This window comes from Lissotriton vulgaris, chromosome 1_1 (assembly GCF_964263255.1).
Source record: "Lissotriton vulgaris chromosome 1_1, aLisVul1.2, whole genome shotgun sequence".
Taxonomy (NCBI): Eukaryota; Metazoa; Chordata; class Amphibia; order Caudata; family Salamandridae; genus Lissotriton; species Lissotriton vulgaris.
Genome location: NC_141685.1, coordinates 543,204,082 through 543,220,940, shown reverse-complemented (window position 1 = coordinate 543,220,940; position 16,859 = coordinate 543,204,082). Strand labels below are relative to the sequence as shown.

General features: G+C 40.6%; 1 protein-coding gene across 5 annotated transcripts in view; it reads right to left on the bottom strand.

The window, feature by feature from the left end:
* Positions 1–16,859, bottom strand: part of EVI5 (ecotropic viral integration site 5) — a 1,064,947-nt gene that overhangs the window by 770,924 nt on the left and 277,164 nt on the right. For 4 of the 5 annotated variants that reach the window (XM_086953930.1, XM_086953933.1, XM_086953929.1 and 1 more), the window contains exons 3-4: positions 4,835–5,027; positions 103–327 (exon numbers count right to left, since the gene is read on the bottom strand). In XM_086953930.1, coding sequence (XP_086810056.1) covers positions 103–327; positions 4,835–5,027 — 418 coding nt within the window. Of the gene's footprint in view, positions 1–102; positions 328–4,834; positions 5,028–13,127; positions 13,202–16,859 lie in introns of those variants that run through there. The other variant, XM_086953932.1, reaches the window with a different exon arrangement.

The following is a 16,859-nucleotide window of genomic DNA, read 5'->3' as shown; positions in this document are numbered from 1 at the left end:
TGACATGTACATTGAAAGAAACCGCTATTTGTCAAATGCAAAGCTACACAGTGAACATTGTACTTCTCTCACAAACGTCATGAACAGAATATGTTAACTTACTTTCATAACATTAAATAAAACTTCTTGTCCAAGGCTGTCTTTTTCTTTGAAAAAATCATGCTCTGGATATGTTCTTGCAATGTCCCTTCTGATGAGTTTTTCACATGGTGAAGTCATTTTCAAAAGTTCAGAATACTGTTCCTTTATGGGCATATTTTGAGCATTGCATAGAAGCTGCCAAACTATTGCTCTGAAGTGATGTGGGATTCCTTTCCTGACAAGTTCCTTTAGGGCAAGGAAAAACAATTTTTCATTTAATGCAAAACTGCACAAGATTTCACAAAATACATTGGCCAACATAACATAACATAGCTCATCATGAAAAGAAACAGTGTTGAGCAAAATCAACATATTTTAATGGGGTCTAAGCGAATGCTACAATTGTATTTATATTCTTTTTTCCATGCAATTTGCACTGTAAACTATCATTTTTAATTTCCAACATCTCAAAGTTTTCCTGAAAACAAGTATTAATAATGCAGCATCCTACATTTGTTTTATAGAAGTCTTAATATTAACTAAAAAGGAGAATTTGTGTTTATGTGGCAATGGTTTGTACATATCTTGTTATGTTTAAAGGTTATTATAACATTCTTTAACTGACATGTTGAGCCACCAAATATAGATATAGGGTTATGGCATATTCACATAATCACAGTTCACTCTTTTTGAGTTTTGCTATATCCACATGTACATTTTAGGAAAATGTTGCTCTTCTGCTGATGGCTTATCCGAAGAAGAAGCCTTCAAAGTGTCACAGAAGTGCACTGGCCTCCCTCCATACAACTTAGCAGCATAAAAGTAAACCTAATAAAACGGACTACAAGCTGAACATGAGTGTCTTATGGCTACCCTGGCACAAAAAGAACGAGGGTATCTCGGAGTACTGCTGCAGGCCAACTGGAATTTACATTAAATCTGTATATAATGTATTAACCACTGGAATAGTTAAGACCTACATATTATCAAACATGAAGGTGTCTGAGGAAGCCAAAAAGTAAAAAATTAAAAAACATGTATATGAAGGTTTCTGTGGTCAGTGTAAGGACACTACCCACACAACAAGAGTGACCTGGGAGCAAACCAATGGTAAGTAAAGGAACATAATAGGTGGGCTCTTTGCCCCTTCTAGGTGCTTTTTTTATGAACAATACATTTTGCTCTAGGCGAATTCTAAAAAGGGTCAAAATAAATAAGAAGGAACAATCCGGCCTATGCTTACCAAACCCGCATTATAAATGGCATAATGAGGATTGCTGCAATTAAGGGCTTTATCATCCACAGAGCTTACTAGCCATCACAGATGATTGGTAAACTCAATTTTCCCTAATGTCAGGATGAAACGAAGCAAGTACAGAAGAAAACTGGCAGCAAAGACTATTCAGAAAAAAAACTTTTTAAGAAGTGAAATAAAAAACGAATACGAGGTCAAGCTAAGTATGACATAGAAGGATATTAGAGAAATAGTCACATCTGGAAATTCAGTGGTAAAATCCCTCAAGAATACATTTCTGTAGGGTCTCATTAGAAGGGATATACCAGGAACTCATTTAATCAAGTCCCAGAAAAGACAGAGGGCTATACAGAATGGAACAGAGTTGGTTAAATCTTAGGAGCTTTTTTGCAACATCAGTAGCAGGAAATAAATTGTGATTTGAACCAAGTTGCGATTTACGTGGGGCACAGAACTTATTTTTTTCCCAAGAAAGTCTAAGTACGGTCAACGTAAATTTAATGTGTTCTAGTACAGAGATGTGCCATTGACCACGATAAAAAGATTATACAGAGAAGCAGTTGAGCCCCTTCTCAATACAGTCATCACCTGTTTTGCACAATATGCTTCCCTGATACACTTAAAAACAAAACAATTCCTCCCTTTCTGTAACAAAGCGGTACTGGTTTTCAACTACCTAGTGACATAAAGACTTAGTCTGAATTACTGAGGAAGCAACTGACCTTCAAAAATAACTTCAAATCACTAACTTTCACCGTCAAAATGATTACTAACCCTTCCTTAGATTGTGCTGCGGCTATGAGATGGTACCTATCCAAGTGGTTCACAATGTTATTATTTTCACTGATTTAATAAGAATCCATTTTATATAGCGGGTTTGGTTAAGATTTATTACCAATTTAATGGTGCTCAATTTATTGACCCATAAAGGATAAATAGCTTTTTTTGGATTCAAAGGATTCAAGTTTGTGAACAGCAAGTTGCATCTGCTGTAAGCTGCAAGCACTTATGCATCTTTATTCTTCTTGGTGGATGAGCCTATTTTTCTCTTGGTGTTGTTTGACCTCTCAGTAGCCCTGATGTTGTAGATCATAATGCCCTTTATAACATTTGTGTAACACAAAAGTAATTAATGGACATAATTCTTGACTGGTCATCCTATCTATCCAGCCAGCGCTTACTCATAGAATTCAAAATGTCTGTGTTCTTCATTTACCTATGGAGGAACTTCAAAATTAATTTCTTGCTTTCATCTTCAACCTCAAAATAGTTTCCTGTTGAACCTCTCCTTCAAAATAAAATTCAAACGCTTGTAGTCTTATTCCAGCGCTCACTTCTGTACAGTTTAGCGGCTTTATTCCCGGATTCAGGCTTTATAACCACTTTTCGATCCCTGATCCTTTACTACCTGGACAGTCAGTCCAGCATGTCTGATGCCACGCAGACCCCAAGGAAGTAAATCAAATAACTTAAAATATATACCCACATAACTCATAACATTGTATGCCTTTTTTTAGCTTTTCCCTCCAAGTCTGCATCACCACCTACAAAACCATAATGCTAACCTGGCCAAAATACCTCATCACCCTAGTACTGTGCAAGGAGCCATGGTGAAGATCCTGAGACGTGGACAAGAGCTTCAGAGAGCAGCATTCCTTTCTGAACCTGGCTGGCTAAATCACACTTCATTCATTAAGAGAACGATTTTAGCTGTTTTTAAGACGAAGGGTGTTGGTGAGAATTCAGGATGAATTTGTGGTTTATCTGTCAGCTCGGTCTCTATAGAAGATAAGTAGCAGGGGCTATGAGATTTTGTTTAATGCCATTAAGAGCTTTGCTCATTTTGCAGCTTAATAAATGGTGCAGCTCATGTTTGAGATTCACTGCAATGTATACACAGTGGTTACAGTTTTACTGCGGGAGATACTTGTAACAGTTCACCTGAGGGATTTTTAGATTTAATTAACAGCCAAGTGTAGTGTGATCTTTCTCTGCAAGGAATAGACTGTACCACATGGTGAGGGTTTTAAGGCTTCTTATTTTCTGGTGTATGAATAAATAAAGCAAATTAAACTCTTCTACATTTATTCTTTGTAACACCATGGCGTAGGTAAACCATCCATATAAATCCCATGCTCATTGAAAGCATTCAGTTATTGTATTATCCATTTAGTTTTAGGGGAAAATAGTATGGGGATTTCATTAGACACTGTTTGGAAAACGATAAACAATTTCTCTGTGAGCTGATCTTTTGCGTGGTTCCTACAGGTGGTGTGTTATGGTGACTTTTGGGCAGCTTAGTCCAGAAAAGCTAGATCATCACACATGCCTGGATTACAAGTTTAATGGCATCAAAGCCGTGAGAGGGTTTGCATCAGATGGTATATTCTTACGAAATGTATTTATTCTGGGACAGGATGTTGTAGAATTATAATTTAGCACCAGCTGAAATGCTCAAGTAGGAGTCTGTTTTGTCCATGGCAGAAGAAATATCAAATAGTGCTCAGAACTTTATCTTCTAACATGACTTATTTTTTACCACAACATAAAATAATAGAACTATAGGGCTGCCATTCCTTCTGTGGTCCTGTGTACAGAAAAAAAAGACAAGAAATCTCTGGCGAAGTCATTTGTGCACCAAGAAGAGAAATCCTACCGCAACAGTGGTGTAGACAACGTGACAAATCCTTCCTGTAAACAGATGCTAAGCCCAAACCCACATAGCTTCTCAAACTTTTTGGGGCTTCCACTGCTTGTGTACGTCACCTTTTCTGCTGCCTTACACCAGTTCAAGTTATTGCAGCATTAACCAACTAGAGGTGCAGTCGTTTGCCCCAACTTTGTGCTATATCCTCGTGTGCCTCTACCAGATCAACAACAAATCTAAGGTGTCTTGAAAGGTCTAACCATAATCCTAGAACAGACTTCCTTGAGGAAAGTTTTTAGAGGCATGCCTACAACATCATGCATCTACAGAGGACACCCTACCAAACAACATCAAGATTCAGCCACACCCTTGAAGCAGACCTCTGTCTGAGAATATTCAAATACCCCTAAATGTGTTCTGAAACAATGACGTCTAAGCAATATTTAAAATCAACAAAACCAAGCACTAATAGCCACTACACTCATGTAGGTAAGTGGGTCCTATTATTCATCCTCTGAATATTCCCGCATAAATTTCCAATTGGATCTTTTGTGTAGCTAGCAAATTCTGTACATTATTAGACAACATCTCGTAAATCAACACACTGCTTTAGTTGTCATTTTCTCAGGCCAGAGGCAGCTCTCTGGAATGGTGTGTAATCAGAGTGTTTCATTGAGTTTCCCATATCTTCCCAGCTCTAGTCTCAACTCAGACATGGGCGCCTCAAAAACTCCTAAGATTATGGTGTAATTGCATATATGAGAAAGTAGTTGATGATGATTTTATAACTGGTGCAAATAAATATCAAATTATTAGTCTTGAATGAAGAGACAGCACGGACATGTCAATACCTTAATTTGCTTTTCTTTCTTCTTGCGTGCATCCTCCCATTCGTTTACTATCCTCCCCCACTGTATCCAGGAATCTTCTTCTAAATGATGACTGAGATTGCTGGACGCTGAAGAACTGGATACAAGCGAGGATCCGCTGTTTCTTCTTGAGCCATTTACTGATTTTAAAGACTTGCAATCTGTTTCTATTAACCTGCAACAGATATAAAAACATGGAATGCATAATTCTTCTCACAATAATAATACTTTTGTACTGCTTACTTTCCAAACTATTAGGTTTCTAGCAAGAAACTCCTTGTACTACGTGCTCTAAAACATGAAAAGTTTTAAGCATGAAGTTAGCGTTTGTTCTATAGTTTTTAATCAAACTTTTCACTCAACAGTTTTTTATTTTATAGTTTATAATTATTACATTGTGTAATAATTAAATGAAAAGCATTTAAAAACTGATAGGCTTCACTAAATATCTTAGATAGCCTAGTTACCAATGGCCGATCAATGTTTTATCACAAGCGTGCAGCCAAATCAACTTTTTAAAGGTGATCTAGCTGCACTCTGAGATACAAGAAAATGTAGCGGTATAAAATAAAAGAAGAATGTTCGGAAAAGACATGACAGGTAACAAACACCAACAATCATACTACACATCTGAGTGTTTTTGAAAATGTCAATGTATTTGCCAACCCAAAAGAAGGGAGCAGGTGATTGCAGAAGCAAGTAAGACCCCCTCCACCCCCCTAATCATATCTTCCTTTCTTACAATGAAGTCTATATGAGAGCTGGGACAAGCATCAAGCATTCACTTCCCTCTTTAATTAATACAGAGCGATACAGATGGTCTCTAAACACTTCTAGCAGAAGAAATTGGTGTCTACCTCCTTTCAAGCTTGCTAGGCTCAGCCCAGGCACCCCATATTTATTCTAACAAATCTGTACTTACCAACCACACAATTTCTTCTCCATAACTCACCCCTACACCCACACTGTTCTGCTATTTGTGCTATCAAATAACATATCACCCATTTTTTACCACTCAACGCTAAAAACTGCAGATAATAATACTTTATTTGATTTAAAAAATCATAAAAGGGTGGGCTTACCACCATGCAAACAGCGTATACATCATAAAAAAAACACAACACAAATTCAGCTTTAAATGTTGTTAAAAACTGGTATCATAAAATATGCAAATTTGTCGGGGAACACAATGTTTTTAACTCATGATAAAAGGAGAGAAGTAAAGGTGTGGGAAAATAACAGTAGTTCAAACGGGGGGCAACGCTAAAAACTGCAGAAATACTGCAGTGAGTAATTGATAGTGCAATGAAAGTGCATACACAGAAACTGTGACAAAATGTTGCCAAGGCTCACGTAGAATTCTATTGTATAGCCCAACATATTTACACAGAACTGCAGCTCAAGCACACCTCACAAACAGATATACAAATACATGCATGTACACACACAAATGCTCCAAAACACAGACTAGTAACTAAAATACAACTCAATCGCAGCGAAGCCTGCAGCAGCTGAACGCCTACTAAAATGACCTTCCAGATAGGTTATGCGAACGTATGCCTAACAAAATGGTGGCTCTATGGATAAGGCAAATGCTCTGCGAGGTGAGGTGCTTCTAGGAGAAGCGGATAATGGATACTTCCAGATGGCCAGCTCTCTAGTATTAGCACAATACAAATTGATCCTCGGGTACAAGTGCAAAGTGAAGTGATTCTCAGGAGAGGGAATTTGAGGCTACTATTTTAGAATTTATGATACACAGGTAGAATTGTATTGGTCTTGTCTTCGTGTGTATTCCAAAGGCAATCAGCCATACCTATAAGAATTCAAGCAACCAAAATCTTGGATGACAGTGGTCAACTCAGTGGGGCATACTCTTTGATGCTTTGACTGCCATTAACAAACGTATTGACTGTAATACATGATCTCCATTAACAGCAAAGACAGAAAGTAATTGCATGACATGCCAGTAAAGACTGCCTCTAAACTCTGAAGTTAAAATCTCAGCTAATTTCCTCCCGTTTTGAAAACAGACGCTTGGATCAGCACTTTTAGACCCAAGTTTATTTATGAATTATAGACCAGCTAAAATTAAACTGGGGGGTCAAAATGATGGATAGTGTCTTATTTCTCAGCCGGACGATATCAGCAGAAATATTTCCAGCAACGGGCAGAACATTTCAACCACCTCCTTCCAGTATCCACACTATGTGCAAAGGAGATCTACACTTCAGACCAGGTCCCCATGCAACAAGGTGACCATAACATCCCCCGTTTCTCCCTGCCCTAATCTACCCTCACCTCTGCAGAACAACTCATCTTCAACCTTTGTGCTGGCTCTGAATGAAGGACATAGTCTTAAGCAATCATCTGCCCACAGTCCATTCCTCTACTCAGCCTTGAAGCATGGGCTCTGGTCTGTTCTCTCAGAACCTCCTGTGTGGATTAGCACACCCCCTCTCCAGTGGGTACTTGACAATAACAGTGACAGGCTGCAGCCATTAAGTCCAGCAACCATCAGGTCTTCAAGTCCTTGGCAGACCGCAGCTTTCACCCCTGTACTCACCACTTCTTTGACCATGGACATCCTTTCTTGTGTGTTGCGCATAAATCTCTTCCTTTGATTGGGGAAGGGGGGAGGGGACAGGGGAGGAAGGGGGGATTCCCCCTTGGAACAGACCCCAGTAAGACACCTTCACTCAAATAGTGTGATAGACATTAACACGCTCCCTTTGTCTATCTCTGCAAGGCCAAAGAGAGCTATGCTGGATCCTGGTGTGCCAGTCATTCTTGGGGAGCTCCATGGCTCGAAGACTTACAACCTCCTACAAATAAAGTTAGTGACATGACTTTAAAATACATCAGATTTCTTGTTTTATGGACACACAGCAGAAAGCCAGGTGTTTTGAATCGAACACAGCTGTAGTTGCTTGTTTGGAGATATCCAGGTCACTCCTAAGGGAACATTACAGAAGCCAACCACAATGTGGCTGTAATATGGGGGATTGCATCATCCAGTTACAGCAACAAAACAAACTTGTAGAATATACCTTTCTTCTTCTGCACGATCACCATAGAGCACAAGTATCAGATTACCTAATCTAAATGACTGTTCTGTACTCACGAGAGATGTGTTGGCGATAGTGATAGATTCCAGGACAGTCTTCAATCAGGTGATTGGCACAGTGCAATAGATATGGACCTGCTTTGGAAAGACCGCAATATGGTCTTGTACGTGAGTAAATGAAGTTGAGAACCCCCAATAGAAATAGTGATGAAGCGACAGTCCTTAAGGGCACCTTTTCAAAACTGTAATCTCTCACTACAATTGTCCACCTGTGCTGAGAATGCAGGTCACTCTAGGAGCTACAATATGCCCATAGTGGGCATCTCAGACAAAGAGTGGAGTCATCTGTTGAATACTTGTTCAAACAGCAGCTCCCACCATAAAGACCATCATTCATGATGAAATGCCCACGAGGTACCTATCCAACACCAAACGAGGATCCCCGACCCAATGGGTAATAAATGCATGCATATTCAACTTTGGAAAAAGGCTGACACCCTATAAGTCAGCATGACCCACCGCTCATTGTTCCACAGCCGACTGGACGACTACTAAGGAGGAGAGGACCAAGAACTTCCTTTCCTCAGATTTTGAATGGGTGTGGCTGGCTTTTACCATGATCAGATGGGACCATTATGGATGGGGCAGATGGAGATAGTAACCAGCAACTTGAAGTGGTATAGACCCAATACTATATTGTATACTTTGTATGGTGAGAAACTGTACAGTCCTCACATGAATGTCAAAATATTAGGCAATACTATTAAAAGGAGCACTTTGGTTCAATTGCTGCACAGGTATAGAACCAATTACTGGTAGCTGGCAGATGTAGACCCAACATTGTTGCTGGAGAAATGCCTGGTTGTTTGAAGAGCCACTTCATTTGTAGAGTGAGATTTATACAGTTAGACCACACAGGCTTCATTCACTTCAGGCTCCTGAGATCGGAGATCAATTCCTTTGTATTAGGCAAGAATTTAATTGACTTACAGGGTTGTTATGCAGCAGCTACGGGAATATGGGGTGGCAAGGCCATGGATATGGTTTGTGCCAACTGCCGCTTAGACTCATGGAATGGTTGAGTGTAATGCTCTTTCAGCTGTCTGTGGAGACTGATAATTTACTAGAGTGGCATCAATCTTATCATGGATTAACGGCTAGGAAGGCAGCCCACATGGTCACAACAGTGGGTGAGCTTTGAGGTTCGGGTGCTTCTTTACAACGTAGGGCTGAATGACATTTGGTGGGAGATTCACAGGAGGGAATGACAGAACTAATGCCACAGACACTGCAGCAAAATTAGGGACAAGGCCTAGTGGGTCAGAGAAATAGCAGATCACCCAACTCTTTTGTCAGTTCTAATATGCAGAAATGTCTGTAGGGCAGCTGGTTGGAGGTTTGACGCATGGGAAATGAGTGAATGGAAGACTGACACACTCAACAAAAACTACTGACTGCTTCTTAGATGAGAATGTGGGATCAGAGGTGTAGGTGGTGGCATTGCAGGAAGAGTATAAGATGGTATGTAGTGGTGAAGCCATATGTAAAGTCTCCGTTGAGAAAAAAGGGAGATAACAGGCATAGTGTGTAACTTTTGCCATTTTAAAAATAACATATGTTCCTCCTAAGCACAGACGTCGGGCATAGCCCAACAACAAAACAAAAAAACAGACCATAAAATTGGCTGTTGGAGGAAATCAATACCAGGGCACACTTTCCAAGCATACAGCATAGTCTTTAAGACATTAGCTATAAGGAAAGCAAGTTGTACACATGGCTTAGCACGTGGTATCAGGAACTCAGATGAGTTCATAGCATAATGACTGGAATTGGAACCTAGCTGCAGACCATATGGCTGTGGGACATGTCTTTTTGCATATTTCCAAGGAAGAGCAGCGCTGATTTAACTTGATTTTTCTGCTGCGTTCAATGCCGTGTCTCATGCAATCCTATTACAGCGCCTTGGCAATCTAGGGGTGGGGCCTTAGACCTAGTTTGGATTAAATCGCTCCTGGATAATGGAGGACACCCTGTATGTCTGTACAAATATAAAATCAGACTTGGACAAATCATCAGAAGAGCTCTTTGTACTCTAGAATGTGTGGTTGCCCCCTTCTCCTCTTGGTTGAAGCCCCTTTCCGTTGGGGTGCCTCAGGGCTCTTCTCTCAGTCCAACTCTGTCTAAGGTCTATCTGGCCCCGCTGGAGTCTCTGGTTCAATCGTTTGGTATTAAGGTGGTGTCCTACGCTGATGACATTCAGCTACTCCTCTCTTTTGAGTAGGGGGCTGAAGCTGTATGTGGACCTCTTAGAGTTAACCATATAAGGAATCTGTTTCTTCTCAGCCACTTGGCACTCGTTTTGATCTACTTTCATTATGCCACATGCCTTGACAAAGTCTATGGGAGGACGAAACAAGTGTTGGCAGTTTTGTCTGGATTGAATATCAAAAGAGAAAATAAAAATAAACGAATAACGTCATTTGAAGATTCTTATTGATGTGGACTCTGCTATTTGAGTAGAATTTACTTAGTCACCAAATTCTTGTCCAAAGAAATGGGTGCATGAAATATTGATTTCATGAATCTAAAGCCACTACATTGGCCGTTCTTGTAAACATAAGGGTGTGCTGCAAATGTCTTTACAGTTGTAATAAATTTGTGCACACAACTTGTTTGTTATAACCAATGGTACTCTTTTGGTAGTGGGTGCCAGAAAGATCAGAATAGCACCCCGATAACAGTAGAAAGTGTTGTGTTGATAAAAACCCTTTGTTCTCACACTGTGAATTGTTGACTGCAAATGATCACTAGATGTACGATTCCATCTCTTTATAAGGGAACACTACGGCCACCAGAGTTATGACCGTGGAGGAGACGCCAGATTAAAATACAGCACCTCTGTTTTTTCGGTATCAAAAGCTGCTGAAAGATCCAGCAGCACTAGCATTGCGCAGCTTCCCTGATCTAAAGTAGCACGTATAGTTCTCCAGCTCAAGCAGAGCTGAGTAAATACAATTAATACAAGTAAAGAACAGGAGGGGTTAGAGATCCTACTGCAGACATATGACTTGAGTGACTCCACCCGCCTGCAGGTGGATGTCTGGGGTGTCCATGGGATCCCCATTTACCCCTCAAGAGGGGTGCCACCAGAGGGCGCACTGATAGTGCACCACCTTTTTGTGGTGTACTGTCAATGCGCCTCCTGAGGGCATGTTTAGGTCTACACCTGCGGCGGTATATGGCAGCCGCACAGATTCAAAGTGATTTCTTCATTTGCATTGGTCCACGCCACCATGCAAATGAGAGAACACCCTGTCACAATAGTGCTAGGGTAACAAGTGTGCCAAAGCAATCAGTATTACTGAGGGGGGTAGCACAAGCATATTTGGCCACGTCTGTTGGGTCCTCTGGTCACATTCTGGTAATATGGCTCTTGGGATGTATACAGAACGCGTACAATGCTTCTGAAGGAAGGAAGCATGAGACCCGTACCATCTCATTTTATGCATGATGCTAATTATTTAATTACTAACTTGTGCACCACTGAAAGCCAGCATAATTCTTATTTCTTTAAGCTCAGGTTAACACTCACCACCAAAGGCCCTGCTCGCAGCTTGCCAAACAGAGTATGGGCAGATCTGGAGTAGATATTGGTGCAATGTACTATGAACTGAAATGATTAAGGACATAAAGAGTTAATCCTGTGACTGGTCTGTAGGAGTGGTAAGACTGGGCAGCTATATACATTGACAAACGTTTGACAACTGTATTTATTTGGAGATACAAATTCAATCATATTTTTTTTTAATTAGGCTCTTCACTTTGCTAAAAAGCTAGGAAGACTCATAGACAAGAATCGGTTGCTGTAAAGGTGATTAGCTTTCATCCAATGGTAAGAGAATTTAAGTATTTGTGTTTGGCTTCCTATCCAATCACAAAATATATTTGTGTCTTCCACATACATTTAGAACTGCAGTGATGTGAAGGTGGCAGTGTGTATAAGTGGAAAACTAAGGGCGATGACACAGCGTTGTCATAGGGGCACTATCTTCCTTTGAATTTTAATAATACAACTCAGAGCAGCGAGTCGACTCATTTTAGTGCTCACCATCTGGTAGTTAGAATATTCTAGTATAAAGAGTAATTAGGTATTTGGTGTTCAGTGTGTCAACTTTTAATATAAAATGCTTCCGTTGCTTTGAGAAAGGTAGAAAAGACCACCACAAGAATACACGCGCTCTTAATGTGTCTGGCTGCATTTTGTTTTGAGGAAAAATGTTGCACAGGGGTTGCAAAGCAAGCCTGTGCTTGGCAGAGCACAGAATCGGCAGCGGGAGAGGTTATATTAACATTGACGGAGGTGTCCAGAATTTTTTTTTTAATGCTACTTCAAATTCTAGCTACAGGAATCGATGTAGACAAATGTTGGAGTTAAAAGCCTGAATTGTTAGGGAAGTGGCAGGGTATATATTTATTTAAACAAAACACTGGAGAATTTTACATTACTTCCTGATTTTAGGAACTACCACCCGAAGCAATAATGACAAAACCTTACCCTCTAGTGCTGAGGAGTTTTGTATATTTCGTCCTAACCGTTAACCACCACACCTTTACACAGCATGTTCCCTAATACCTTGTTGAGTCCGCCCAGAACTGCAAGGGACATATTGCACATAGTCTCACGACACTACAATTCCATAGCTTAGTTCTGCATCAGACACTGGTTTCAACTGTCAGCATAATCCTGTGAAAATATCAGTTGGGAGTGCTTCTAGAGTCCTTCAACACTGACATTTACACAGTTAAGAGGAACTTAATCTGGTCAAACAATCACAAAAACGGTTAATTTATTACTTCCTTACAAAAGTCCTACGTTTTTAAATTGATTAAAGTAAACGATATTTAAATTTCGAAAAAATCCTCTTCCATGACTCCATTTCCCGGTTAACTCCCAGGCTGAAATGGGCTGTGGTCGTGGGTCCACCGACTCTGGAATAGGAACGGGGTGTTTGGTGGCTTACAATTAGAAAGCTGCACAAACCCCAGTTTAGGAAAATTAACCATTAAAGCTTTTTGGACCAAGCATTTCAAACAGGGGTTGGAAAAACCACGTTGTTAATAGCACAACCGACATTAAAATGTGCAATTATAACACAACTATGTACATTTTATAAGTAGCAAAGGCGACAGAGCTGCAATGCAACTTACCGTGTATGGCTCATAATGTCCAGTCTACTAACCACGAAGGGAAGCCCACGTAAAGTTTACTTTCTGTCTCCCGCTACACGGACAATGATTTACTCTATTCAAACAGATCTCCTGATAAAGTAATCTGGACTGAACCACTGCTAACCCATCCACAGGGAAGGAGAAGGCTGTTGAACTTTACGGTGTTTTTCTAATGCTTTGAGCAAGACTTGTGCAATGGCAGCTTGCAACGGTAACTTAAACTCATATTTTTTTAAATGTATTTTGTTTTAGAATAATATATGAGCAAGAAAATCCAGCAAACTAGAAGTAACAAACAAGCATCTACGTTGTCGTGTAAAAAGGCTGCTCTGCACTAAAAAAGCACCGAGCTCGTTCCTTTCAGTATCATAGACAGGGAAATACTTTGCTTCACATACACAGCACAGTGGCGTTCTTGGGAGGCGAGAGAATAAAAACACCATTAAGAGCACGCAGGCGCAAGAATCGTCATTCGGGCACATTCAGGCGCCCGAATGTGAAGAGTTGCAGGCCTATCTGTACCTTTGAAGAACAAGCATTTGCAATGCAATAGGTATCGCATTTGCGACAGTTTAAGCAACTGCCATTGTAAATGACAATGCCTTTTATTTATCTGTTTTGATAATTAACACATAAATAAAAGGCATTGTCATTTACAATGACAATAACTTAAACTCTTGTATATGCGAGACCAATTGCATTTCAAGTAAGAGGCCGCCATTGTCCCGGGATGAAGGAAAGCATGTCTTAATGTCAGTAGGAGAAAATGAAAGAAAATACTGCTTACAGACTAAATAAGACGTACCGTGTAACAACCGAAGTAAAAGCACCAGTCCTCATGGGAGGTTATGGATGAAGACAAGGCGGTAGAACGGAGGGACTAACAAGCATATTAACGAATCAGAAGCCAGCATTTACAAAGGGCAATGACAAAAGTCAATGACAAATATGGGCAGAGAGTGGGCAGGGCTTCAAGTCCTTACTTGGATACATGCATCACAGAGCAGCACATGCGCTGCCTAGGCTCGACCTAAAAAAGCACTTGCAAAGCCAATAGTTCTCTCCTGGGAAATGATGAGCTAGTACAATGGTTTTAAAACAATTTATTGTAACCATATGGTACAAAAAGAAAACAGTAAAAAAGAGAATATGCTGCCATCTGAATATGGCTGCAACTTGCTTGCAATAAAATCTCAAATAAAATAAAAAATTCACTGATGTGGTTGTTTTACACAATTTTCAAGCTACAATCATTTCCGTTGTGCTCTGCATTTTATCATTATTATGCTATAAAGATTGACAAATAGATCAGCACCTAGCCAGGTACTCAAATCACAAACGGCTACAATGGTATAACAAAGCCTTTTTAAAAGGAGATTGAAAATACATCACCATCTAACTTGGCATCCTACGTGCAGACAAAATAAATAGCCAGTATTTAAAATTAATGTAAGTGATGTAATAATGTAAATAAATACAATTAAAGCCTACTTTAAACCAACTTTGCCTCAATAAAGAATGGGACAATTTAGGGGAATGTGAACAATGTGCACAGCTTTGTGCAGTCACTCAATGTGAAGGGAGCCAATATGCAATGTGGGCTGAGACATGTTGTATGCTGTGGTGGGTGGAAGAAATAAGTGAATGACACTTAAACCGATCAATGGATGATTCCCATGGACGAAAAGCTCCTCTTCGTATGTATATTATGTATGATTATTATTTTACTAAAACAATTGTCTGGAAAAACAGCTAAAGCTTCCTCAAAAGTCAGACATGAAAAGAGGAAAAATTGTTAGCTGAAAAACTAGCACTGTCTAAAAGTCACTCATGATATGGATACAGCTGACAGCAATGCACAGAGTGAAGAATGGCTGATCATTTGAAGCTTCTATAGCAACTTTCAGGACTTTACTCTAATACAGAGCAGTCTGTCAAAATGAGGGGTAAGCAGAGGTATGGGGAGAGAAGCCACACACTTAATATCCTATACTGGGACTCAGCAATAACTAGTTTAGATAATCATCAAAAAACGGTGATGTTTTTCTACTGATGGTGAAAAAAAAAACTGAAGAAAAGTAATATTTAATCATTCTTATTTGGTTTACAGATTTATAGAGAATAATGCATTTACTCACTTAAAGCTTTGCAGCACACACATGGGAAACCTAGGATTGAATTCCTACACCACACCTATAGCTTCTTAAACCAGACAATCTGAATTATCCTCAACCAATCACGAAACTCTGAAAAGACCTGGAGCTTTTCTGAACCTGCTGAAGAATTCCTCGCTGGGAAAAAGGTTCACTCACCACACTCAATTCTTCCAAGCCAAGCAAATTCAGATCACTAAACCAGGTTCCTCTCAGAGGAATGAAACAAGAGCAAAGAGCAAATCAAAGCACTATTTGATAGCTAAATGTTGTGCCAAATCAATTTTTCCAACAATATCCTACACACAGTCGCGAAGTGAATGAGGATGAAGGACCTGTTCAGACATAAAAACTGTAACAATACACAATCTCTCCAACCTCTCTAACTCCCGCAATTCATCTACATCTCAAATCCCACACCCAGTTCATATATAACAGGCAATACTTCAAGCCCCTCGTCTGCCTCGGACTCCTGCACTCCTTTGAACTGAGAGGTACCCACCCCGCGATCCTTGGCGGCGTGGTGGGCGGCGACACGAAGCCCACACCGATGTGGTAGGTGGACAAGACCCAGCCAAAGCTGCAATTCGAGCAGCAAAAATCCAGGACCCACGAGGCGGGTGAGGCTCAGTCCCCGTAAAGGCAAAGAGGCATGACAGATGAAACACCTGCAGACCTGTGATAAATCCTGGCACCTATGCAGCAGAGCCCAAGCACAATTGATAATAGATTCCCTAGTCTTTCGTATGGACCGAATGTCAGAGCGTCTTGACAAACATGGCGAGCGACTGGATATGGTGAACCAGTGCGTGACGGAGGTGGAGGAGGATCATTCCGAGAAGGATATCGTGCAAAAACAACTAAGTCCCTCGCTCCGCTGGAAGATTAAATGGAGGATTTGGAAGCTCAGTCCAGGAGAAGCAACATTCATATTATTGGGGTCTATGAGTCCACGGACATGGGCGACATGGAGGAATTCACAGAATAGCTTTTAGTGTCCCTGTGGTGTCGAGACACTTTCCCCTCCATGTTCGTGGTCGAGCTGGCTCACTGTTCTCTGGGTCCCAGGCCTCCCCAGGTGCGCAGGCGCACCCTGTAATTGCCAAACTCCTGAACTATAGAGACTGGGCTGCTGCCCTGAAGAGAGCCAGACAAAAAGGGGAACTGCAATTTGAGGACTCTTCTAGATCGCTCTTTCCTGACTTCACAATGAAGGTCCAGGAGGCTAGGAGACAGTTTGCCCTCTTGGTACGCAAACGATGTGACAAAAACCTCGCGTACACTATGCTCTACCCCGCCCGGCTCAGGGTTAACATGAACAGCGTCTCGAAGATATTTCTAGATCCTAAATCTCTGCAGAAAGCCCTAAAGGAATACTCCAAAACCGAGGCGTGGAACAGCAACTCTGAGAAATTGTCGGAGGCAACCAGGGGAGCAGGACTAACTGTTAATTGGAGGCCATTGTGTTTCGAACTCCAACCTATATCCTTTGAATGTTACTGAATATATATGGGGACTTTGACTCTTCTGAAATGTTGACATCGTAGCTCTAGGTACA